The 27,789-nt window shown below is 42.1% G+C and overlaps 1 protein-coding gene across 2 annotated transcripts; it reads right to left on the reverse strand.

Moving 5' to 3' along the window:
* Positions 1–536: 536 nt before the first annotated feature.
* On the reverse strand, positions 537–13,008 carry RMP64 (ribonuclease MRP subunit p64). Of its 2 annotated transcripts, XM_075590735.1 has the most exons (9): positions 12,669–13,008; positions 9,975–10,129; positions 6,862–6,947; positions 6,149–6,268; positions 4,978–5,055; positions 3,610–3,959; positions 3,295–3,356; positions 1,452–1,705; positions 537–1,017 (listed from the first exon to the last, which is right to left on the reverse strand). In XM_075590735.1, the coding sequence occupies exons 1-9, from the start codon at positions 12,937–12,939 to the stop codon at positions 597–599; spliced, it is 1,797 nt and encodes a 598-aa protein (XP_075446850.1). In that variant the 5' UTR covers positions 12,940–13,008; the 3' UTR covers positions 537–596. The 2 variants fall into 2 exon arrangements, with proteins under 2 accessions (XP_075446850.1, XP_075446851.1); XM_075590736.1 differs by lacking the exon at positions 6,862–6,947.
* Between the last annotated feature and the right edge of the window lie 14,781 nt (positions 13,009–27,789).

The following is a 27,789-nucleotide window of genomic DNA, read 5'->3' on the forward strand; positions in this document are numbered from 1 at the left end:
CTCCCCGAGATATTTATTTCAGGAGATGGGACCTTCAAATAAATATTTTCTTTGCCCAGCTAAAACTGCTACCGGTATCGCCTTCAGCTTTGGGGATCTCTTCCTCAGATACAGTTGAAAACGACATGGTTCAACTCCAGAACCACCCGTCCCCTCCCACCCCGAAACCTAGTTTTCTAAGAGATAATGCCACCTTAAATGTGTTTAAAAAAAAAATAATAGTAAGGCACATGGTGTAAACCGACAACCTTACACTTTCCCCTTCACAGGGGCAATCCACAACACACTCAAAAAGAATTGTTTTACACTAGTGCGTTTAGTTATGATGCCCTTATTAAATGGTGTGACAGACACACGCCAAACCATAATGAACTACTAGCATGCTGCATTTTTGTCCAACATTTACACTGAGTGGTAATTCAAAAAACACAATTATGTAAACAATTGCATAGATAGCTTTTAAAAAAAAAATATATATATATATATATATATATATATATATATACACATACATTTAATACCTCCAACAAGGGCTATAAAATAACTGATGTTTATTTGGTATCCTGTGCACTTTCTGAAAGCATTATATACATCTGTTAGAGACCTATTGATGAGAATATATCATCTATGTCATCTGCGTCAGTGCTAATGTTAGCGGCCATAATTGCACTGAAATTGCTGGACACCAACATTTCTGGGCTTCTCTCTTCCCACGGTGTTACAATATTTATGACGGCAGAAAACCCTTCTTGATCCCCAAGATCCTCATGTAAACTTATCGCGGACTTCTTTAAATCTATTCCTTCAGCTTTCGGTTTAGAAAGTCCAGAATAAATAATCTGGCGGTTCTGATAGTTCTTACTTCTGTTCTCTCTTGATCGAGTAACCTTATGTCCCCAACCAGTTTGCAGGAAGCTTTGTATTTTCGCATGGGGCTTACGATGATGTGCTTTTTGCGTGCCCTGTTGCAAGCCGCTACAGATAGACTTTTTCAAACATTCCAGTTTCCTTTTCAGGCTAAATTAAAAATAAATAAATAAACACCTATGTGACAAAGAATAAATATTTGCAACTATGTATGATTTAATAATGAAAGTGATCTTCATCTAGTATTCAATATTAAGAATAAAATTGTTGAACCAATTTCTGCTTAGAACGCGTTCGAAAAATAAACTTTACAGTCAACTATCAATGTAGGGCAGATGCATTTTAAGCTCAGGCACGCGAATAATTGAGAAGATGGATTGCAATACAATTTATTGAGTAGAATGTATTAGTTGAGCATAATGAATGGAATATACAAAGAAACTGTGCTATCCTATTAGCAATCAGCCGCGTACCACTTCTCTGATAAATACCTAATACGTCTCCGTATAGCGTATAACAAATATGTACAGATATATATATATATATATATATATATGTTACTCATATAGCCATTTCACACTTACCTGTTTCCTAGAGCTTCAATATATTTTAGTCTTTTAATTTTCAGATATTTTTTCCTTAAAAAGAAGACTTCCGATATCAGTTTTCTGTGTTTGCACCATTTTACTGCATCCTGAAGCTGCTCAGACAGTTCTCTAAAACTCTCTGCTCGTTGAACCTTGGGCACTAGCTGGGCTGCGCACTTGCTTTTTAGTCTGTGACATGATGGAATAGTCTGCCTAGTAGACACAGTGGATTTTCGTTTGGACCTGCAAACCTGCATAAGGAAACATTGTTGAGACAGACCAAACACATTGTTAAATACTTATTTAATCTCAAGAAATAAGAAGTTAAGTAATGGGAAACAAATTAACATTTGTCTATGTGTATATATTTTTTCTGTTATAATGCACAGTAGAGAACATGCATGAAACAGAATATACAGAGCATCCTTTTATTTCTATAGCAGGTTTTAGCATTTACCCAGCAATGAAAGATCTTTGTAACACTCTCCTGTATATGTAAATTTTTGCCCAGATTCCCAGCAGTTTTAGCGGCAAGCTGTAACAATTGATGGGGTTAACTTAGTAATATAAGAATGCATTGTAGCTGCTGAGTTACACTGAATAAAGGGCAGCCATTTAGTGAAGCCTGGTAAACCGGATCTTTTGCAGATCGATCACGAAAGAACAAATCAATCGGCAGCTTAGGTAATTAGTTTTAAATAAAGGTAAGCAAAGACTGCATATAACAAAAATATATATTTTTTAAGCTGCTTGAATTGCCTCATTAATAAGTGTGTTAAACATAAAAAAATATGCGTAAGAAAAAAAAATAAGGGGACCCTCATCTCTAAAAGCCTTCATTTGCTTCAGTATGGATATGCTTGAGCAACAGAACATACATCCCTGTACAAAAACATTCTTTAGACAACAAGTTTTTAGCATGGTTGACACGAGAATGTTACCATACCCCATTCATAACCCACTAAAATAAGCGTGTGCAAAAGGGTACTCGTGTCTACTCAAATAATATACCCTTAAACTAGTCCCACTAGGGAGAAGCTTCGTGGAAAGAATACTGCCATTGAAGCAGGTTAAGGCTACGGCCCCGCTGCCTGAATTCCCCGGTCTGCAGTGAGCTGCAGGGGAAAAGACAGGGGGAGCTTGACGGGGGCACGGCCATGACATCACCCGGCAGGTTCACCCTCATTGGCTGAACTGCCGGGGGGGCGTGGCCTAGCGCTCCGTCGCTAGGTCTGAACTCAATTTTCATGTATCCCTGAAAAACTGTCGGCTCAGCGTGGCAGCCGCCCCTTGCAACGGGCCCGGCTCCATTGAGGGACGGCTCTTGTCCCCGCAGCCTGCGGGGACCAAGCCTAACTTGGTTCAAATCCCAGGGTCGGCTCTCCTTATGACCTTGGGGAAAGTCCCATCTCTCTGTATGTCCCCACACATTATAAGAGCTTTGCAGCATGGACTCACTGTGCTTACAATGTACAGTGCGGTTTACATTTTCAGTATTCTGTGAATAAGATGTACTATTTAATCAGTGTAATAGATACATTAACTAATTCGTTTTAAGGGGTCAGCTCTTATTCTCTTCAGCATTGGTCCATTACAGACCATAATGAAGTCTCCTATGGCAGTTAATGGGGAATAAAGAGACCGTAATAAAACATGACTTTCAGATTTGCCTATTCATGGAACAAAAGATTTAGGTGAAAAGTAAATTATACATATTTTAATGTATACATTTTATAGTGGATAGGCAAAATTTTTTTAAACCTTTAGAACATTTTCAAGGCTGGGCATGGTATACCATGGCATGTCATTCATGTAATGTTAGCAGTTTCTTAACACTAACCTGAGGAGCGCTGGCTTTCAGTGGTTGGCACAATTTTTTAACATTGAACGTTCCAAAGTTGCCTGTACAAAAATGTGAGAAGGATAATAAGGACATTGTGTGTGAGTATGTCACACTCTCAAAGTTCAGGTGGGAAAGTAGAATCAAGTCCCTAATTTCAGGAGCCAACTTTCTAGCACCCGAGCTGCCACACTAATAGCAAACATACATAATCTACACCATACATAGCTATATTCAATGACAAATACAATGAATAACATGTGTACAGAAAGTAAAAATCGACATTTAAAATCTTTAATAAACAGATTACATTACCTCTGTCAAATCTAGGGATTTGTATTGGTCTTCCCAAATCAACAACATTTTTTCTGGTTTCCAGCAAATCTACGATTTTAGCTCTTTTCACCTTTATGTCTTTATTAATCAGCCCGTTGGATGAAAACATTTTATTTAGTAACTGTGGGGCTCCTTTTTTGGAAGATATTTGAGGCAACTTTTTCTTGACTATATCAGCCAACACAGGTCCAAGAAAGTCTTCAATCTTAGCAGGAAAGCTGAAATCTTTAATGTAGGGCATATTTTGGAAACCCGATACCTCTTGCTGCAAAGAAAATTGTGCTCCATATAAAGAGATTAGCTTTTTCAAGATGCCTCTGTACATAACCCTGGAAAAATATTGTAACAATTAGAACAAATATCTTCGCAAAAACTATTGTTCTAGAAGCAAACATATTAAATGAATGACATATACAAAAAAATACAAAAGAATGATCTATTGAGCTGAAGGTTCTATCAAGATCAGAACTCCAATTCTGAACTCCCAATCGTCTAAGGATAATAATTAAAGCTTGGGGAGTGCTCTGTTTCAACTGTAATAGATGCTTTAAAAAGTAAGGTAATATTTACAAAAACATTTATATTATTTTCCCACCGGGTCAATTGACAATAAAAATTATATATATATATATACAGTAACTTTTAGAACAAGGTCATAATCGGTGAAGTTGGAGGGCAGCAGGCAAAAATTAAATGTAACTGTACTTCTTTATGGAAAGAGGTGGTGGATTAGTGGACTAGCCTCCCAGCAGAGGCAGTGGGGGATAATACAGTAAGGGAATTCAAACGTGTTTTGGGAAAGACAAAAGGGTATTCTAAATACTAAAGAAAGTAAAGGATAAAATGGGGTCTAATGTTTAACAGCAGGTAGGAAAACAAACAGTGGGCCGAGTGGTTCTTATATGCCATCAAATTCTGTGCTTATTAATAGAATAAAAACATAGCCCAAAACATATACATGCAAAGGGCAGTGCAATGTTTAATTGCAGATATAGAATATACCTAGAGAATGAGAGGACATGCTCTTTTCCTTAATATTTGTGAACACTGCATCTGCTAAAAATGAAAAACAAATGATTCATAACTGTGAATATGAACCTTTTGTTTGAAATGTCAGCTGCAGGGAGAAACCGAGGTGAATGATTGCTCCCTGTTGTTTCAAAGTCAGTGAGAAGCACTTCAAAGCCACAACACGAGAGAGGATAGAGAGAGGATAGAGAGAGGGAATCACAAATGTCCTCTTTCTCACTACTATCAGCTCAGTATCACCTGCTGGAAACTATCCATCCCTCCTAAACTATATAGACACGCAAGGGGAGTTCTTTTTAAATAAAGGAATATACATACCACAAGCGGCTCAGCAATCCTAAAAGTACCACATTTAGAACTATAAATTCCTCAAGGTTTAGATGCTGAAGAAATAAACTGGTGATTAAGTTAAGGTTATCATAGATCAAGAAGACTGACATTTTCTTCAGCATATAAGATGAAAATAATATACAAGGTAAAGCATCACTACAGGTTGCAGTTTATGTTTCTTTTATTTTTTCGTTATAGGATTGAAGTGATGAGTCTCCAGTGCTGAACTGCATTCATTTCAGCTCCGGGGACCCCCTGCTTCCCGAGATACGTGCCTCCATAGTGGGTGCTGGCATCTCCATGTTTAAATGTCCCAGTCACATGGGCCAAAAGGAAGCCACCAGGTATGACGTCACAGCTTCCTATTGGCTCACAAGACGCGGGACATTTAAGCTGCCCCATCAAGCTGCTACATGTAGACACTTTTATCCTCTATAGGAGGCAAGTATGTCGGGGAGGGGGAGAGCATTCACTAAACTATAGAAGATTTGGGGGGGGTGGGGGGGAGATACCAACTCCAGAGGTAGTTTATCACCTTTCAGATCCAGACTATACAGGTCAAATGTTACAGAATATTTTTTTTTTACATTTTAAGTGTTTTTTGTTTTGTTTTTTAATGTCAAATACTGTATGCTACATTCTCTGAGGAACAATGCCTTTACAGGACTTATTTACATCAGATCGATTTCCTCTCTGCCAAAGTTAAGACATCAAAGATAGTGGATGCTTAAGAAGATAACCTGATCATATTAGTTTTCCAAAGAACATTGTTTACCGTTGTGACAATTAAAAAATCCTTACATCGTAAATGTGTGTATACTGGGCTTAATACAAAATAACCCATTGAACTCTGATATATGCATTATGTAGGGAATCCCCAATACAAAATTACATACTGTACCTCACACTTCATTTCGCCTGTTCTTGGTATTTCCAATATAACATGTGGCTGCATAAACAAATTAATTCAGAACGCTGGCTATAGGGCAGCTTGAATGTCCCAAAAGCTGACATTATTACATGATAACGGCTCAGCTGTTCTCCAATGCAGTAAATGAGACAGAGAAGGTTTAATAGAAAACTGAATTACCCACATTATCTAGGATGTAAAATTAGTCACAAATAAAAAAATGCCACATAAACAGAAGTAGAAGGATACTGGAAAGCTTTGCAGCAGCCGTCCATGAGGCGCAGAATTAACTTGCAGGCACCCAGGATCTTCACAGACACCAGTTCCATGATGGGCTGACTTGGCACGGCACAATGTTGTGTCTTTTTCCTAAGTGGATGCAGATTCAAGGATATGTTTCACATTATTAAGCAGTTATGCACAGACCTGCTTCAAAACTGCAAGCCTATTTACTTAATGTTGGGGATATAAGAGAGACTACAATAGTAGCTGGTTGGCATATGTGTAGTGTACACTTGACACCCTGCTGATGGGTATTAACTGTATACAATACCCACAAAACATTGTATGTAGTGATTAATATGCACGTGTGTCACATGCTTACTGTATGTATTGTTATTATACATTCAAATGTTTGTGATGTCAGGGATCAGCCATTTCAGAGCTAACATTTTGGATTATTCCCACTACATGTTATATTATTATGTCACGTGTAATACTGCTGTGAAGTGCTATGTTCCTGGATGGCACCATATAAATAAAGATATACATACATACATACATACATACCTTTTACTGATCTAAGACACTGTAAAAAAAACATTAAATGTTTACTACCTGTAGTTTGTCAAGCCACAGGTATACTTCACAACACTATTTTAAATAAAATAACAGATGAGGGAATCTAGAATATATAGTTACAATAAATAACTGATTGAACAAATTAAAGGGCTCCCTATTACCTTATATACTTTGGACACAGCTCTAACATCTCTTGAATGGAGCCATCCAAATCCATAGCACTTACACGCTTCACGCACTGCTCAACCTGTAAGAAAAAATCATGTTCAAAGCATCTTAGACATGTTAAATACCACGATAAAAGACATGTGCCTCTTTTGGAATACAGCTATACACGAAACGAGAGTGGATGTAAACAATTATTCTGTTACTTTCAATTGGGAGTAAATTATTACCGTAACCCCTTTTAAAGTCATTTTTTACATACGTAAATCACAAAAGGGGTCTGATATTGTAAAGTCAATTAAACTGTGTTTTGGATACTAAACATATACGAGCTATTAAGTACAAGGATCCACACATTGTTCCACTATGTACACAACTACACCATGGCTCTAACACTGTTTTTTTAAGGGGTCAGATCAAAACACATTTAGAAGTAAATGGGCCCCAAACGTATTGCGATGTAATGATTTAGAACAATTACTAACAAGTGCAAAAAAATGATGACATTATTAACCAAATCAGAATTTCTTTTTCTATTTAATGAGAATCCAATTTTGGCGATAGTCTATCACCGACCCAAGATTCATAAAGATTTGGAACAGCCACCGGGTAAGGTCAATTATATCGGAGATTGGGTCCCTAACTATGCAATTTTCACAATATGTAGACATTTCTTCAATCACTAGTCTCCACACTGCCCTCACATGGGAAAGACATCATACACTTGCTACAGATTATTGAAAAACTTTGAATGGGAAAATGATTTTATATGGGTCTCCTGTGATGAATCTTCCTTGTATACATGTATTGAGCACAAAAAGGGGTATGGAGGCGATTAAATATATATTTTTTAATTGGATGGTACACTCCCTGGGAAACAAAGGGATTTTATTATTGATAGTATCAGATTCATCCTAACACAGAACTATTTTTACTTTCGAGATAACTTTTACCTGCAAAAATATGGTACGGTCATGGGTACGAGATTTACCCCAAGCTATGCAAATCTATTTTTTGATATTGGGAACATCTTTTTAAAGAATATAATTATCCGGAGAAGATTTTTTAGATATCATTTTTCTTTGGAATGGGCTTGTTGGGATTTTAGAAAGTTTGTTAGCTACCCTAAAAATTGCTGAATTCTGATTACATTTCTTAAAACGCTTTAAGAAATGCAATTATCATTCATCCCTAAAAAAACAAAAAAAAAAAAAAAACAGAACTAAAAAGAGAAACCTTAATCAGATATACTCGGACAAAGGAAAGGGGTTCTACATAATAAAAGAATGAAAGAAACATCACGTTCTATCACTAGATTTAATGAAGGGTCAGCATCGATTAATAAAATCATTAATTGGCATTGGAACATATCATTGAACAAACCAATTTTAAAACTGATTTTACCCAACATACCAGAAATAATATCTAAAAAAAAAAAAAAATTAATTTTTTTTTTATATTTTGGCACCGCCTGAATTAAGGTATATATACTATATATATATATATATATATATATATTTTTTTTTTTTTAATTCTTTAAGTGATTACAGGTTGTATGTTTAGTTATAATACCTGTGTTTGTTGAGGCTGTTGCTCAAATAACTAATAGTGATCATCATTCCTGATCTGAGGGCACATGTTAGAAGCCCTCCCACCAATCATTGACTAAATTAATTTATCTAGTTTGGGTGTTGCTTGATTTATTTATTTTTTGGTACAAAATACCAAACTTTGAATTCATTTTCTTTCTTTTTATATTTTAAAGATAAAACATATACATGACAAAAGATATATACATACATATACACACATATATATATATATATATATACACACACATATACACACACACACACATATATATATTTGCCATACTCAAAGGTAATCTTAAAACACCGAAAGAGAGACGGTTGCATGAATACAAATTTATGCAACTGTTCGGGACACTTAGCGGTGGCCTAAACAGAGATCGAAATTTTATGAGTCATTACTGACACCAGTGGACTCTCTTCCCATGAGCGCTAAAGGCCATGTCTGTATATATGTCTATATGTATGCACACACAGCTGTCTCTTACACATACTAATACTCCTTGTTTTTCCATCCCTATACACCAATAGGGACCAAAAAGTATCCACACACACTTTTAGTTGTGCTACAATCTCTCACATTTCCACACCCACCCACACCATTTATATCCACTCCCACTCCACACACACACCTTTTGTAAAGCACTGAATATACTGTGGGCTCTCCATTCATTTTTATTCCCACAGATACACACACACACTCTTACATCACTTGCTTTCAGGAACCTTTTGACACCTCTAGCCATAAAACACATCCACACCGGGGGAAGGACTAGCACAGATAACATTCCAATAGAGACTGTTGTTAAGTATACCCTTTGCTTGCTTCATTCATGTAACATCGCCGGAAGAAGAGATCAGTGTATCTGGAAAGCTCGCACAAATAAAAGCATTTCGTTAGCCACAGAACGGTATCATCTATTTATTTTTTGATTATTGAAGCTCGGCTAACATGGTACTGATACCTCTACGTGTGTGTGTGATATATATATATATTTACACACACACACACACACACACACACATCTCCCATGTGTATCCTTTGGCTTCATCCCCCGCCCTCCTACAGTAGAAGCAATACTAAGGCCAGGCCCATGGTCAAAAAGACCGTGCTGAGAGGAAACATCATCCCTATCAGCACGGCTTTAGACGGCGCTTCTGCAGGCGTGCGGAGGTGTGTGGAATTTCAGCAGACAGCCCAATTTAATTTTTACCGCTGAGGGAAGCGCAGGGCCGGTCACGTGACCGCCAAATGCCCATGGCAGTCCGTGACGTGACGCGCTAGCCCCGCCTCCCGCTCGGCACACAAGCGCGCACGCTGACGCTCATGCCGGGACACGAAAAAGCTCCTGCTTGAGCAGGAGAGCATGAGCGTCAGCGCTGCTCAGCGCTTTTGTTGTCACCATGTCCAAGGCCTAACCGTATACCAAGTGTTGCAAAATACACTAGGACCTGAGGTGGCATGATAGGATGATTTCTACCTTATTTCTTAATCATAATAGCATATGAAATACCTGTACCTGTTTTAAAGCCAAGTATGGTTTGTGGTAGCATAGTCTGTGGTGGTAGACATATAGTATGGAATGCAGGGCAGCCCTCTCAGCATCCAGGGCTTTGCTCCTCAGGGATGATTGGACAGCGAGACATCTTTCAACAACGTCTTTAATGTATTTTTCTGAAACACCAAGGAAACTTCTATGTATTCAAGTGGATGCAGGAATTAGTGATGTACAGCTGGCTAAATATTTCCAAACATACGCAGTACGAACGCTTAAATTTTCACTACAACAATACCTGGAAAAGAAAAATAACCCCCATACCACGATTTCTACTGTACACAAAGGTTATTGTTCAAAACAACTAAAAGATGAAGGTTCTCCAAAATGACTGATACAAACATAAATTTTGTAACTATTTAGCACCTATTTTATTTGCACACATTTATCATTAAAGAACATAAAATGCTATTTTAGTTGTTCCACAGAATAACCAGAACTTTCTATGACTATATACTGTAGCAAGCATTGTAGTCGCCCACAAGAAATACAAGTAAATCTGTGCGTAGTGCAAAACAAACAGAGCAGGCCAATTTTTGTAGACTGACCAGACATTATATCTAAATATTTGTTAAAAACAAAACTTGAACATGGTTTTATTATGGCGACAGGCCAATTAACTGGATTCAGTTAATTGACAACTGCCTTGCTGAAGCAAACATCAAATATATGCTGACATGACAGATTCCGAAATCTCAAAAAAATGCTACACAATAAATGGTTAATACTGGATACAAATACAAATTTCATTGTCATTTTAAGAAACAGTCATGCTGTGAAGTAATTATCCATTTTTGTTCTGAATAGAAAGTCACTTCCTCAGCAGGACAGATTTATCTGTGTTCTGGTATGACAGTTTTCATAATAAAAATAGGCAATTGCTAAATATTTTAAATTGTTTGCGTTCCTGCCACTTTCCTCGGCAATCACCATAAAAATATTGCATTTAAGAAATAAATTATATAAAACTTCAACCAGACTATTCCTGCAGACAATGGTGTCAGAAGCACCATTTGTGAGTCATCCAAACAGCCATTCTGCACAGTAACCTTCCCTGAACAAATATCCACTATACAAGGGAAAAACAAACATCTAGGGGGCACTTTCATTGATATGGCTTTGGCTGCGGCCAGGGTGATGCTGAGGGGGCTCGCCGCGATGAAGCACATTGCTGCAATGTGTGTGCCAGCGTGAGTGAGCGGTTCGCCAGCTCCGTGATGTCATGGCTGCTCCCCCCGACACGCCCCCATATGCGCGCAACTAGCTGGCCAGGAAAAGCACAGCCATGCAGAGCACATGATGTCACGGCGCTTGAGCACCAGCGCGCTCCCTGCCCGCAGCTATAGGCTGTGTCCACGCTGCCGCTGCGCGTTAAAGTTAAATCAATCTGTACGGCCACGCTCACGCCCACTCTCCCAAGCTATCCGCTTGGGGAAGAGAGCAAAATGATTTTTAAGTGTGCCAAAGGGTCACATGACCTTTTAGCAGTCAATGTACAGCAACACGCACAGAAATAGCCCCGATCCAGCCAATGACATGCCCCCCACTCACGCTTGCAAAGTTTTGCAGGACAGCCTGCGCTCATGCTTGGAGAGTTGGTGACGTCACCATTCTCAAGCATGAGCGCACTCAGGGGCAGCCTTAGACCACGTCCATAGAAGGACAAGCCGCGCTGACGCTCCGCGCTGAGCAATGAGGATGTCTTTAGAGGGGGCTCACGCGAGCGTCCGCAGGCTTGCTGAGGAGTTGGATTTTCCAGCCAACAGCCAAGCTGTTTTTCAGCACGCTGTCGGCTGAAAACATCCAATCAGCGCGAAGCAGCGTCAACGTCACCGCGCCGTTGACGTCGGTGCGTCGCGGGCGATTGGCCCAGCGACGTCACTGTCCCGCCTCCCTTTGCCTCCCGATCGCGCACGTTGGCTCGCCTGCAAGTCCATGAAATCGCACAGGCTTCAGCAAGCGAGCCTCAGCGCGCCTCAGCACTGCTACCCCCTCTATGGACGTGGCCTTAGGCTTTGTCCCCGCTGGCGCTGAGTGTGCTCATGCTTGGAGAGCTCTCAAAGAATGAGCGTCGGGTGTCCTTAACTCACAGGGGGGGAGGCAGAGGGGGGGACACGCTGTAGGGGAAGCAGAGCGCGCTAGAAAGTTTAAAAATGTGTTTACCTAAACGCCAAGCGCCGGTGAGCGTGTGCCCGCACATACACGCGCGCGCATCACGTGAGCGGGGACTTGCATATATATATATATATATGCAAGTCACCTCGCCAAGCGCCGTCCGCTCAGCGAGCTCAGCGCTAGCGGGGACACAGCCTTACGGCGAGCTCATGGTGGCGGTGGCGTTACATGCGCACGCTTAGGTCCAGGTGCACTTCTGGTACTCTTGCCTGATTGTCTACGGTAGTTACTGAAGTGCCCATGGCGTTGCGCGTCGACGCGGCTACATTTTGCCAAGACAACTCAATTTGACATTTCGCGCTGCAGTTGCGTGACATCAGCATCACGTAAACTGGTTCTGCCAATGAGGGCGAACCAGCTCAGCTCCCTGACGCGTTCGCCACTTTATTTAATACTGTGGCAGCTGGACAAGACCTCTAGCTGCTGCCGATAGGAGAGGTGACGCCGCAGATCTCCCGCCCGTGACTAGTTATCAGGACACACCTGTGTCAACTCCGAGCGGGACAGTCACCAGGCTCTGGATGGCGGGACGAGGGATGTGTAGCCGGTTCCAGGGCTCGGCCGCCATGTTTACATATCCCTGTATGTGTATATATGTGTGGAGAAAGATATTATCACTGTGTATATAAATATATTTACGTATGTGTGCGGAGATAGATATATCACTGTGTATATAAATGCTATATTTAAGTATGTGTATATGTCCGTGTATATGCGTACACACATTACATTGTGTACACACGTCTATGTGCATCTATCACTACATTATCTGCACGTGTTCCGACTTGGAGCTTGTCCCCCGCCGGAAACTCAAGCGCTTCGATCTGACGTCACCAACTTGAACTCAATCAACCAATCGTAGAGGGAGGCTAGTAGCATCCACCCAATTCGCGGCTAGGAGAGAAAGCACTGTTAACCAATCAATCAGCTGCTGCAGATGAGCGTGGTCTTGTTTTTTTTTGTTTTTTTTCAATGCTCAACTTTATTAAGACGTTGAACACATCGTACAAACGTGTAGAAGTGTCGTATGATATTGTAGCAGTGTACACACACGATTTCACTGCAAACTTGAGACAAACCTTAAAGACCCATAGGATTATTACAGTTTAAAATGTGATACCAAAAGAGTAGCTGGAATGCAAATATGGAAATCTGATATTTGATTTTGATCAAATCAGATATTTCAAATCTTGTATTTTAAAGTGTACTGTATGTAATATGTAGTTGTCCAGTAAAAAAAGTATCATGTTTTTTTTCAGTTTTCCACACAACAAATAATGACAACATATTTATTTTAAACACCTACATATTTATACAAATATCTGAAACCTACTTAGAAGTAAATGATTTAAAACAATGATTTATTCCTGCCAATTACGCTCGCTACAATATAAACATATTCAAAACTATGCCAAAAGATTTAATGAAAACCCCCAAATGGCATTTTGGGGTATACCAACAAAAACACTTAAACCCAGTAGAATCCATGTATAGATGTGCAATATTGCACTATATGGCAGAAGGAATAAAGTCCATCACAAGCTCTGGGAGAGTAACGTTCAATTTAGATCCAATGATGAACTTTATTACATAATTGGATCTAAATTGGAGATTTTACTGTCCCAGACCTTGTGATAGACTTTATTCCTTCTGCCATATAGTTCAATATTGCACATATATACTGGATTCTATTGGCAGATGTTATCCACTGTTTTTTTTGTTGAAACCGAAAATGCCATTTGGAGGTTTCCATTAAATCTTTTGTCGTGGTTTTGAATGTATATTTGTGTAGCCATGCCATCTGTGGCTACTAGTTTGCTTCCCTCCTGGCATTAAACCTTGGTATAAGTAGGCCTTGCCAGTCGTTGATATGGCGTTTTTCTTCTCCTCCTTGCTACTGCACTTGATTGACAGCGGGATGCGGTGACATCAGGCCTGGGCATGACCAATCATGAGTCAGACCTGATGCCCTCCTCCTGGCTGTACTTAAGGGCAGGTACTGCCCAAATTTAGCAGTGCCTTTCCCCACTTGAGGAAGGCAGGTCACACAGTGGAGAGGCTGATTATTGGGCCTTCTCCAGTCCTCTTCCCTCTGGGGAAGAGTGAGTGTGGACCATACCTCTGCTAGGGAGGCTGGGAAGAGCTAAGACGGCTGCGGGTGCCCTTGACCTGTAGTGACGGTCCAGGGACCATCCTTTAGTGGTAGCTGAGAGTTACTGCATCAGGCAGAAGCCTGCTTGTTACTGTGCTGTACAGAAGAGATAATAAACCGTTCCTGTTGTTATACCTCCTGCCTGGTGCGTGACCTTACTGGGGGGAGAGGTAATAGTTCTACCGTGGGAGATCACCTTCAGTTCCTGGAGCCTACGGCAGATGGAGGCGCTGCACTACTAAAGAGATATGTGGGGTATGAACCCCAGAAGCCTAGTCCTGTGTCCCCACTACCATCGGCGGATGACTAGGCCCTCCTGTTACCTGTAGGTATAATGCACCACACGATCCATAATGGCCACATCTTTCACACGGTGGGGGAATCACCGTTACATATGTATATTGTAGTGAGCGCTTTTATCTGTGTATTCTATCTGTCTTTCAGACTGGTCTCCGCAAGAAGTAGTCTCACAATATAGCTCTGTGTTTTTATCACCTCCCATTCCTTCCCAATTCCTCTCATATATGGATATTGTTTGGTTTACAATATTATTCAGCACTATTTAGACTCAATCACAGTATATATCATCTTTATATGCAGTTCATACACGGAATAGATTTTCACATTTACCTACTGCTAGCACTATTGTCACTTATTCTTGGCACTATTGATTCTCTTTTGTTGTATGTATGTAGCACTGCTCCCCCACCCTCCTTCTGGGAGATCTTGCCCAAGCTACAGGTGTTGTGGTGCTTGTTACCTGTGAGGGTCCAGGAGAGATGAGCGTCCGCAATGGTAAGGGGAAACTGGACAGGCTTTTGGCGACCCTTCAGGTTCTTATCATCTTGGTGTCAGCACCTCCAGTAACAGCCAGTCCCCACTAGGGCAGTTTTCTCTCATACTTCTACCCAACAGACTGTTACATAGGCAGAAGTATATAAAAATTATTCTTTATTGGAGCAGCCACTGCAGTTGGTAGAACAGTTGGTATCACAGCGAATGCATCATATTTTAGGATGGGTCCCAGGCCTCTGGATGGTGCTGGCCTTCCTGCAATATTGAGGCCTTGTGCTCTGCACAGATCCTAGGCTATGCTTATAGTGCCGGCGATGGCGATGTCAGGCTACGGTCACTGGAAAAATCAAATTGAGATGACTTCCAGCGATTGCAACCAAGCTGACGAAAAGCGCACGCGAGCGACAATGCATTTGTTTTGACGCAACATCGCTATCGCCGGCACTATTAGCGCAGCCCTAGGCAGAGCATATCTCAACCCCAGGAGGGACTGAGTATAACTCATTATAATTTGGACACTTCCTCCCTAAGGCACAGAGGGGGAGGACACAGGGTCAACACCATGATTGTCTGCACACAGACTCCAGTTCACCTCCACCCCAGTCACTCAGAGAGGCAGCATGAGGAGGGGTAAACCCACAGGATAGCCTGTCACTGCCTGTAGCTACTGTACTAGGACTTACGTGACAGGGAGGCAGAAATATAGCCAGGACCAACCATGGCTATATGTGTATAATTGGAAAAAAAACTTTGTAAGGTTTGTAAGCAAACCCTTCAAAAGTCTGTACATTTCAATGTTAACCTTAACCCCCCCCCCCCACCCCATGCTTTGCTGATGTCATTTTATAATATTGCCTTTGACATGCTCAATTCCAATAAAAGTAATGCCCATAATATTACTGTTATGAAAATTATTAACATGTCTCGCTAGAGGTGTCCAATTCATTTTTATGGAATGTATGTGTTCAAGATTCTGTGTCTGAATTCTCTAAATGGTTTGCCAATATATTGTTGCCCACACAGACAAGTAATCTAATACAACACCCATTGTCTTGCAGTTGATAAAATTCTTGATCCAAATTGTTTTGTTCCACTAGTTACAGAAGAATTGAGCTGTTTTTAAATGTTGACAGGCTTTACAGGAGCCGCATTTGTAGCAACCATCTGTTGAAGATGTTAGCCACATCGTAGATGGTGGTCTAGAAAAATGTTTTTTTTGGACCACTATGTCTTTCGTACTTTGCGGTTTGTAATGCTGGGTTGAGTGGGTAGAACCTTACAGAGATCTTTGTACCTGAGCAACATGTTCCAGTGTTCCGATAGAATGCTTTTTATTTTAGGGCATTGGTTACTAAAAGTGCCAATGCATCTGATTATTTTTGGCTCCACATTCTCCTGACTGTCTTTTAGTAGTTCTTCTCGTACTATTCAAAGCATGATGGTATGCTGTTGTTTTTTAAGAGGACCCCTACTGTAGCCTCTATTCAAAAATCTTTGTTTTAAAATCAACAGAGATATAAAAAGATATCAGGTGCGCTCAGTGATTAAACCAATACAGGTGTAGTGAAATATACTTACTCTTATAATGATAAAACCTCTACCTTAATGCAGTAAGTACTGCGATATTAACACACATACTGTGACTGATCTAATACAAAAAAAATACATAAACAACAACAAGGTGCCCACATATAAAAGACAAAAAAAATTAAGAGAAAAATGTGATAGTGTCTAAAAAACAAATATTAAGCTCACTAGGTTTTAAGAGGTTAATCTCATGGATGAACGCCCCCACAACTAATCTAAGGTGGCTCATGACCCAAGCATATTGAAGGAGAAAAAAAGAGGAAAGTGCAGGGACACGCAATAGTGTAAAATCTTTTAGTTATAAAAAGAACAATATAAAAAACAGTAATGTCGTTACAGGAAAAAAACATCTTTAAAGCATGTGTAGCCATGTCTGGTTTTGGCTACTAATCTGCCCTGCCTAACATGTAAATCCTGGTAATCATCTGGGCAGGGTCAACACATGATCTTAGCAGATTTATCAATCATCTGAACAATAATAATAGGAACATTGAGATGAATTTCTTGGATTTAAATTTGAAGAGTGTTGATAATAATATCAACACTAAAACCTTTTTTAAAAAGGTTGACGTCAATTCATACCTTGACTATCAGAGCAATCACTCACGCCAATGGCTCAACAACATTCCACATGGCCCACTACTACGAGTCCTAGAAACTGCTCACAGCTGTTAGATTTTGACGAACAATCTGAAATAATAGCCAAGAGATTCATCAATAAAGGATATGACAAACAATTGATTGAGAAATCGATCAAGAAAAGTAGAGATTATCCTAGGGAACAACTTTTGATCCCCAAAAATAACTCCACTAAATTTAGGAAAGGAGATATTAGTCGGGACACGACGCTATTTGTTACAGGGTTCTGTAAACAGTAAATGAAAATCAGGAGAATATTGCAAAATCTTTTGGGTTTCCTCCGAATGGACCCCATCTTGCAAGATAAGATAGCTTTTAGGAAAGCCAGGAATCTTACAAATCTACTGGCTCACAGTGTCCTGAAAAAAGCTTCATTAAACATATCTCAATGTGGGAACTTTCTACAAAAACCCTGAGAATGATGCATGTGCCAAGTGTGTGATATGTCCGTATATGTCACGCGACAAAAGTGTATGTGACATTAGAGCCAAAGTACATCCAATCACACTTTATCAGTTGCCTTACAACCTTTGCGGTATATGTTATAGACTGTCCCTGTAATTTGAGATATGTGGCGAAAACCATAAGACTCCATAAAGTTAGAATTGGTGAGCACATCAATGGGATCAAAAATGCTCAGTGTAACCTTGGGAAAGGTAAAAAGATACACAATTTATCACAACATTTTCTGACCCATCAACAAGGTAAACCAAATGGACTACATTTTATGGGTATTGAGGTGGTTCCAAGAGACCTTAGAAGAGGGGATTGTGATTTGAAACGACTTCAAAGAGAGCGATTCTGGATATACACGTTGGGAAGTAAAGCACCAGGGGGACTGAATGAACTGATTGAACTGACCCCATTCCTCAAATAGGGAATGCTACTTATCCAACGTGTTTAAACATAATATAATGAATATATACATTGATGTTCATTTATATATGTACTGTATGTATATACTGTAGGTTATCATCAGCCTATCATTATGGTTTATTATACCATACCCACTTAGTATAATAATATTGCTCTCAGTTTGTTTTCTAGTCAGTAACCCTATGTAATGTGGGTTTTTTTATTTCAAGTTCCATTTTCATTTATTATTATTATTATTATTATTTTTTTAATTTCCATGTTCATCTGTGTATATGCTTGTGTAGCCATGTGTAAAATGTGTGTACATACCTCTCTCATGCTGAGCAGTAATCCCTGTTAAGTGGGCAGGTTTGCCAGTAGTCATCATGGAGGTTTGCCCTCAACACCTTGTGATGTGTAACATGTAGCAAAGGAAGTGACAGCATGATCTGTGTCCACTGTTACTGACACAGGGGTGGGCCTTTCTGGAGCCTATATATTGCACAGAACTCCCAAAAGTAAGTGGTTCAAGTTGAGATAAGGAGTCAGACACTGCAAGTGTCTTGTGCAAGAGCTGCAAGCCAGTGCAGCTTAAGTGCAAGTGACAAGCTGAGTACACACTGTGTCCCGGCTCTGGCACAGCTTGTGGTCTCCCTTAGGGGAGAGGTGGAAAGACAACTTAATTAGAGTACAGGAGGAACCTTCTGAATGGAGTGCCACTATAAGATGTGCGGCTGAGTGTCGGCCGCTGTGATGGGCAGTCTGCCACAAGACATGCTAATAAAGTTGCCCATGAAAAGACCCTTCTTGCCTTTGTGTGGAGTTACTCAGGGAGAAGGTGCACCTAGGAGTTCCCCGTCAGAAACTCCTCCCTGCTATCGTGGGGATCTGGATGGGGTGGAGGCGCTGTACCAAATGTGAGTAGGACTCAGCACACTACCTCAGACGCCTGTCATGGTGATATCCCCAACAACATCAAGTGGGAGACTCAGGAGTCCTGTGAGCCAGCAGGTGCACCACTCTACACAGACATGTAATTGGGACAGTTTCTCACATATGGGGTCAGGATCAGAAGGGCCCAGGGAAACACCGTTACATTTGGAGGCGCTGCTGAGAGACCTATCATCAGGACAGGCTTTTTCTAGGCACACTGGGAAACAGGAGAATGTATGCTGCCAGGAAGTGCTGTGGAAGGGACGGGAGCCTAGGGGTAGTCAGGAGTGTGACGGTCCGCTCACAAAGTACACCCTAGGGCCTTGAATGGAGTAAAGTGGGTCTGGAGACAGGGCTATAGCTGTTCAGGTCACCTTGAGGCAGCTAGTCGTAGGATGCCTGAGGGGATAGCCTGGTTAACATGGGTCAGGAATTCCTGAGAGGATCGGCGCTAGAGGTAGCCAAGAGTAGGTTGACGCCCTAGTAGTCAGTATGGGAGACGCCCATGCAGTAGCATGGGAGAAGCCAGAGTACTCTAGCCAGTTACCAGATCACTTACCACAGAACAAATACTGGAGGAAAGCAGATACGGCATGCAGAGAAAGAGTGAGCCTAGCCTGAGGTAGTGCATACATGAGTCAGACATACATGAGATACATGTAGAGAGGTGAATTGGCATTCTTTGTTGCATCGAAATGGCGGATGCCCAGCAGAGAGGAGCACCATGTGCGATCGCAAGCAAAGTGTAAAGATGGCGACCAAAAGTAATAATGTTCCACGCGGTGCTGAGAGTCCAAGATGGCGATACATGTCTGATGGAGAGAGCGCACGTGGAGTGTGTACCACGGAGGTACCGCATACAGAAGGGACTTTTGCTAGTCTACTGTGGAGTGGCGCTAAAGCAGTGGCTGCGCCGTTTTTGTCCTGCCTAGGAGCCCAAGGTGCTACCCTGGATGAGAGTGTTGAGGACATTGCTATTATGTGCGGAAGGAATGGAGAATCTGATTGCCAGGCGGTGATCACTACACAAACTACCTCAGCTGCTAATGTGAATGGCCGTGTAATCCAAGATGGCGGTTCCCGCTTCCCTGGGAGACCGCATGGGCCTAGTGAAGAAAATGTTGCAAATCATAATGTTGCTAGAAGTTGGCCGGGAGAGGCGCGAAATAGAGAACCCCACCCTGCTGGGGGAAGTGGAGCGAAAGCTGTGGCCGCGCCCTTCTGGACTGTGACAGGCTCAGAGCCAATTCTGGGGCACCAAGTGAACCTGTGGGACCCTCCCCTAATATCTACCAGGGGGAGGGGTCCCTGTATCTGCCAATTGAGAACAGAGCTAGCTGAGGGAGGAGCTGGATGTGCGCTTACTGCCCCTCAGTTGCGAGAAGCTGGTGAACAGGAGAGACTGCTGTGCCGAGTGTCTACCTTAACCAGTGTGACTAAGAGTGCAATGGACATTGCTGTACACCCCTACCTATTGCCAGGAGGCTTCCTGGTCGTGAAGGCAGGTGGAAAGGAGATGCTGCGGTGCCTGTGCGCTCAATGCAGGTTACCCGGCGGAGAAGCCAGCACCACTGCAAGATGCCCCCAGTGTGGCATACACTATCTGTGTGCTGTGGAGTAATTTGTGCCTGGGCACGCCGCGGAGGCAGGAGGAGAGACAGCCAAGCTGACGTCTGGAGCCTCGCCCAAAGTGAAAACAGAGAAGGCCGATCCCGGAGAATGAGGATCCCTACTGATGATAGCACCGGGAAAGAGTGAGATTGGGGCCTGCAACTGCAGCGAGAATCTGGAACCTCACTGTCGGTCCCCTGCGGAAGTACCACTACCAGCGTCGGAGTCTGCCTCGTCGGACGAGGAGCAAGCAAGCCCGACATCGGTGGTGATGCGCCTACCGGTGGGCCACTACAGCGGTGCTGAAAAAGATAATCCACTTACCTGTGATGTGGAGCGGGTGAGTACTGATGTACCGCGATCCCCTGCGCTGATGCGACCGGAGAGGATGAGTCCCACGGCCGTGGCGACTTCCATCGTGAAAGGAGAAGAGGACCTCATCGCAAGCCAGCGGAGCAGTGAGACACCCTCCCTCAGGCTCCAATGAAGGCAGCAGAGGACTGCCTAGTCCAGGCCCCAGCGGAGTTGCAAAATGAACCATCGCGTCCGGCGCCGGATGTCGTACTGGAAGAGGAAGTTCCGGTGGGGGACCCCACCCAAGATGGCGCCGTGTACCGCGAGATTGATGATGTCATTTCCGGCGGACACAGCGGAGCCGGCTGGAAGCAACCAGCACCATCGCGATCGCCGTGCTGTACCAGGCTGTCAGAAGAAGAGCGGAGCAAAAGTCGGCAGGCCATGAGGAATCCGGGGAATCGAGAGAAGGGTGAGCCTGACCTGCTCAACGCTGGCACCGGCCAAGGTATTGCCAAACTGCGGATAGTACTACCACATCGCTAGCCCACGTCCCTTTTTGTCCTGCCCCCGGCCATTGCCAAACTCCTGCCCCTGTCACCTCGTCATCCGGGTCCCTGTCTAGCCAAGGGTGGTCTGGGGAGTCCCGGGACACATCTGAGGAACGGACTGGGTCAGCTATGGACTGAGGGAAATGTTTTACCTCCGATGAGGGATCGGGGAGGGAAATGATTCCGTCTTGGATGTCTTCGAAAACGAGTTCTATTGATTATAATGCAAATGTGAGGGGTAGGCCTAAACGTATTGGGTCGGGCTCTAGGTCCACAGGGACATCAGGAGTTTCTTCTGGGGGAGAACCGGAGGAAGGAGAGATGGCTGTATCAGTGAGAGAGCAGGCTGTGGAGCAGGAAACCAGATGGTGGGCTCCTATGTTTGAGGGGTATGAGGCCTGGTTGGATCGTACGCGATTCATACTGATACGGGGAGATATAGTTGACCACTGGTGGGATGTGGGTGAGTACTCTGAGGAGGAACGCCTGGAAGAGTTAAGGAAACGATGGTATGACATTCAAAGGGGCCTCGTTACTCCCCGAGGGTCTTCTATCTTATATAATGTAGTTGCCCCTAAAGAACCATTGTCATGGGTACTGCCAGGCAAGGCAGGCAATAAAAAGTTAATTCGCATCAGCAGGGCTGAGAGGGCCATAGTTGCACGCTACAAACGGTCCCATGGTCTAGAATATCCTTATGTACCTGAACCTCTCATGCAGGAGATAGAGGATAACAGGGATGCATGGCTGAGGGAGACTATAGAGGACTACATCATGTCTAAGTCCAATCATGTAGCACATAAGACAGAGGAAAGGATCTGCTATCTCATGAGGGTATGGAGTGTTGGGCGCAACATATACATGCACAAAATGGAGTATAGGCCAGAGAATGGGCAGCCCAGATGTTATAGTATTTCAGTGCAGGATGCTAATGGGAGGGAGGTGAAGAAACCTGATCCTAGGCATTACTACTAAGTTTAAATTCTCCTATGGAGTGGTTCAAATGTACTGCTGTGGCCATCTGGTCTATGTGATTATGTTCATGATGAGAAGATGTGTTCTGTATAATGTGTACTAATGTATATTGTTTATGTGTTGCAGTGCTACCTGAAGAAAGGTTCAGCAAATTTAGGTCCTAGCGGGGTGTTGGATTCCACCAGGGGGAGATTGTAGCCATGTGTAAAATTGGTGTACATACCTCTCTCATGCTGAGCAGTAATCCCTGTTAAGTGGGCAGGTTTGCCAGTAGTCATCATGGAGGTTTGCCCTCAACCCCTTGTGATGTGTAACATGTAGCAAAGGAAGTGACAGCATGATCTGTGTCCACTGTTAGTGACACAGGGGTGGGCCTTTCTGGAGCCTATATATTGCACAGCACTCCCAAAAGTTAGTGGTTCAAGTTGAGATAAGGAGTCAGACACTGCAAGTGTCTGGTGCAAGAGCTGCAAGCCAGTGCAGCTTAAGTGCAAGTGACAAGCTAAGTAAACACTGTGTCCAGGGCTCTGGCACAGCTGGTGGTCTCCCTTAGGGGAGAGGTGGAAAGACAACTTAATTAGAGTACAGGAGGAACCTGCTGAATGGAGTGCCACTACAAGATGTGCGGCTGAGTGTCGGCTGCTGTGATGGGCAGTCTGCCATAAGACATGCTAATAAAGATGCCCATGAAAAGGCCCTTCTTGCCTGTGCGTGGAGTTACTCAGGGAGAAGGTGCACCTAGGAGTTCCCCGTCAGAAACTCCTCCCTGCTATCGTGGGGTGGGGTGGAGGCGTTGTACCAAATGTGAGTAGGACTCAGCACACTACCTCAGATGCCAGTCATGGTGATATCCCCAACAACATCAAGCAGGTGACTCAGGAGACCTGTGAGCCAGCAGGTGCACCACACTACACAGACATGTAATTGAAACAGTTTCTCACATATGGGGTCAGGATCAGAAGGGCCCAGGGAAACACCGTTACACTTGTAACAGGAGAGTTATCCCTGTTCAGGAAATGTGCCTCTAATCCAGCAGTGTGGTGGTTAACTGCTGGTAGTCAATTAACAACACCACCTGCCTGATTAGGTTTCTTAGAACAGCCTGTCTTTGAGACAGGAAGTGAGATTGTTCCTGAGTCTCACAAGTGGTGAGACTGACCATAGGGACAGATATCTTGAAGACTGCCAGAAGAAACCGCATGCTGCCTGCCAGACACAGGGGAAAGAACCTCTAAACCTGAATGCTGACATAGCCTTAGGAAAAAGGCAGCAACCCAGGAACAGAGAAGACTTTCCCTCCAACTACAAGAAACAGATAAGACTTTCCTTTATAAGACTTTTGGTATATCTGCACATATCAAGATATATGTTTGGGGCTGGGAGACATGCTTATCTAAAGAGAGTTGTGGACTGCATAGGTTTCACTAGAAATACTCTCAAGTGGAACAGAAGCATTGTTTGACCCCTTTTTTGAATATAAATAACACAAAGCCCAGCACACACTGTCTTTAGATAATAGAACAAATGAAAAGGAATAATTCCAAGAACAAATGTAATGACATTTAATATGTAACACAAAACACCAGTATAAGAACCACACCCACTACATCAAAAATTGATAACATGCAATAATAAAACAGACAAAAACAAAGGGAATAATGGAGGGGGGAGAGGGCAGTGAATAAGGTACAAACACAGTAGGGTCAAGACACCACATAGGTGGGTACAAACAAACAGCAGGGCTGCTTCCCCATTGTTTGTATCCACCTATGTGTTGTCTTGACCCTACTGTGTTTGTACCTTATTCACTGCCCTCTCCCCCCTCCATTATTCCCTTTGTTTTTGCCTGTTTTATTATTGCATGTTATCAATTTTTGATGTAGTGGGTGTGGTTCTTATACTGGTGTTTTGTGTTACATATTAAATGTCATTACATTTCTTCTTGGCATTATCCCTTTTCATTTGTTCTATTATCTAAAGACAGTGTGTGCTGGGCTTTGTGTTATTTATATTGTATATTGGAGGTATTGGGTCCTTTGTAGTCCGTTGCACCCTGCAAATATTATTTTGCCTTCTAGTGTGTGCTGTATACCATTTTCTGTTCCCTTTTTTGAATATGTTTGGATGTTTTTTCTTATGTTAAAGGAACGGGCGCAATAAAAGCCTTATTTAATTTCACCTTAACAAGTCTCCCTTGCATACCTCTATGCACGTCCTCCTACAATGCTATATATTTTTTATCATGTGTTATGTATGTGTATACGTTATGTTTTTATGTGCATTTAGATGTATGCCAATATGTGTGTAATATTTGTGTTATTAGTAGGTTCTACCCTTACTTTTTTGTGGTTTTCTAACCATTATAGCATGTACAGTATGTTCTAGTTGCTTTTGCATGGGTTATTAACCTATTGCTACACTAATTGGAAAGCTTTTCTGTACCAATCAGAGATCCCTATTGGCTGGGGGAATTATCCATTCCGCTATTTCAACCGGCTATAGGATCAGTAAGACCAAACCCCTGATGAAGCGTCATATGGCGCGAAATGCGTAGAGGTGAAGTCATCACATAGCTACGAGGAGCCATGACGGCGGACGCTTGTGATAAAGTTCTGTGAAATAACAACACAAGTCTGAGGATATATTTTGCAGAATGACAAATAAGTTTATTGCTTGTGCGGTGCACACGCAGAGGAGAGTTTCAAAATAAAACCCTCCCAAAGACATGGTGCATACAGGCATTATTTATACACAAAATACTAAACCCACGCCCCCTCTACAAGGTTGCGTGTCGTCACTACGTATGCGTAAAAGGTAAACAAATTATGCACACGAATACATTGAGTTGATGACATTATGGGATGTCTAAATGAGATGATTCAGCAATAATACTTTATTAAGCTGGTGACCTTTTCTCTACATACAGAAACCATCCCTATCAGTCTGGCCTTTTTCATAACATTGGCACTTTGCTCAAGGTTTTTTGCTTAGCTGAACCGCTCAATATCAATTGGAACTTCAGAAGAAAAAAATGTATTTTAAACTAACGTTCATTCCACTTTCATACAGACAATAGACAATATCAGGCATCTAAGATGGATGCTGACTCAAAATGGTTGCTTAGATCCCCGTGCTGTTATGTCAGACCCTCCCCTTACGTCAAATTCTCACTTTGTCACTCCCTCCTTTTTATTCTTAAAACATAGCTTTTGAGAATTAAGTTAATGATGATAGTCCAGGGATAACTCAGAGGACAAGGGCGCGTGCCCTTCACTGTCATAGTCTCGTAAGGCGCTGCGGCCAATATGTCTTTTGATGAATTGAATAACTGTGATCGGCATCTTCTTTCTTCAAGGTACTGCTGTTTTCTGGCATCTGTAAAGAGTGGCATCCGAATGGGGGAGGGGGTCGCACACCTGTGGATCATACCTTTGCAACACGTGACACACACATATATGACAACAAGTAACACTCCCAAACACATCAAAACATTCAAAAGTTTTTGCTCCAAGTGATCTAAGCCATTCACCTAACCCCAAGGGTGATAATTTGTCACTTCCCTTTGTAAACCTCTTTTGAATCTTGTATTTCATCTAGTTCATGCTGCACATTGCTACACTGATCTGGATTAAAAACACAACATTGTTCCTCAATTAGGACACATACCCCTCCTTTTGAAGCTAAAACATAGTCTAAATCAATTCTGTTTTGTAAGGCCATAAACCTAATCTGAACCTGTTCTTGGTTTAATGATGAAAATTAAAACTGCAAAATTAAGGCCAGATCCTTCCTGTAAATTGTTATCTGACTAAACATACATTTTTACACAGGTTTCATTAGTTGGTGGAGACACTTCACCCATAAATTGATTCTTGTTCCTAGTGTCTGATACACCCTTTAAAGAGGTTCCCTTAAAAAATTGGAAAAATACAGAAATTATACACATAATACTAAAAACCTTATTTTATGCAAGCAACCTTTCTTTGGATATGCAGTTGCTAGATAAAAGAAATATATCATCATATATTTTCAGAATCATCACAACATTCTATTACTGAGAATTGAGGGGGTTTGGTATCTGTGGAAGCGAATGCATGATCCTCACCCTGCACGCATTGCATACATCATTCACTCAGAATATCAGAACAGACGATGTCTGCGATGGTCAACATGGCTGACTTATGATCCTTTCCTTGTGGCTGACACACGCTCCTGGGTGACCCCCTCCTTTCGGTGGAGGTGCAACACACTTCTGGATCAAAGTTTTGCTGCACATGACACATACATAGAGAGTGAAGAGTACTGCCAAAACACATACAAGAGCTTTCACAAGCCACGCTTCCAGGAAACCAATCCTCCCATCAAGGCTCAATTCTACATACACCTTAAATTTCTAACTTAACACACTCTAAAGAATAAAAATATTGAGTCTCTGAAAAAATGAAATGTTCTGATAAAACCTGGCCTTAGCCTGGTGTCTTATTTTCCTCGTTGGTTAACGGTTAGAGTTTTGACTCGGCAAGACGTTAACTTGATGCGGCTGTGCTTTAGGTGACTTTGGTCTTTGGTGGCGCTGGAACATTTGGTGGAGCTGGAACGAGCTTTACTGTACTTTGGATCCAGGAAAATGACTCTGCTGCTTTAATTGCTGTATTGGTGATTACTTTAGGCCTTTTCACCTGGGATGAAGAGCATGCTTGCGCAGGAAATATGTGACTATTAACCCCATCTCGAGTAGGTGCACTTTCAACGTTGCCTAGAGAGACTCAAAAAATGTATTAGTTGCATACAACTTATTGTTTTATTACCAATAACATGGTCCTTAATTCGTTCCTTTGGACTGCTGCTAGTCACAAGTCATCCCATATGTGTCTCATAGGGAGATAATTTATACCTAGGACTAAATTCTTGTATCAATGTGTTTACTCCTGTCTTAGCATCCACATATAGACAGAGGTATTCCCTATTAATGTTCCTCAAATTAAAACTAAGTAGCCACTGTGAACCTGACTTTGATACAATCTAAGTTCCTGAGACTTTAGGGCCTCATCCCTTGCTAACCACTTGTTTCCATAATTAATTCTATCCTGTCTGCAGGCCATATCCCTAAGACCTGGGAAACTACCAGAGTTTGTCCCAATCTTCAAAAGTGGGGACAAAAAACACTGTCTCAAACTACAGGCCAATATCCCTTTTCCCAATACTATCCACT

Source organism: Ascaphus truei, chromosome 3 (genome assembly GCF_040206685.1).
Source record: "Ascaphus truei isolate aAscTru1 chromosome 3, aAscTru1.hap1, whole genome shotgun sequence".
NCBI lineage: Eukaryota > Metazoa > Chordata > Amphibia > Anura > Ascaphidae > Ascaphus > Ascaphus truei.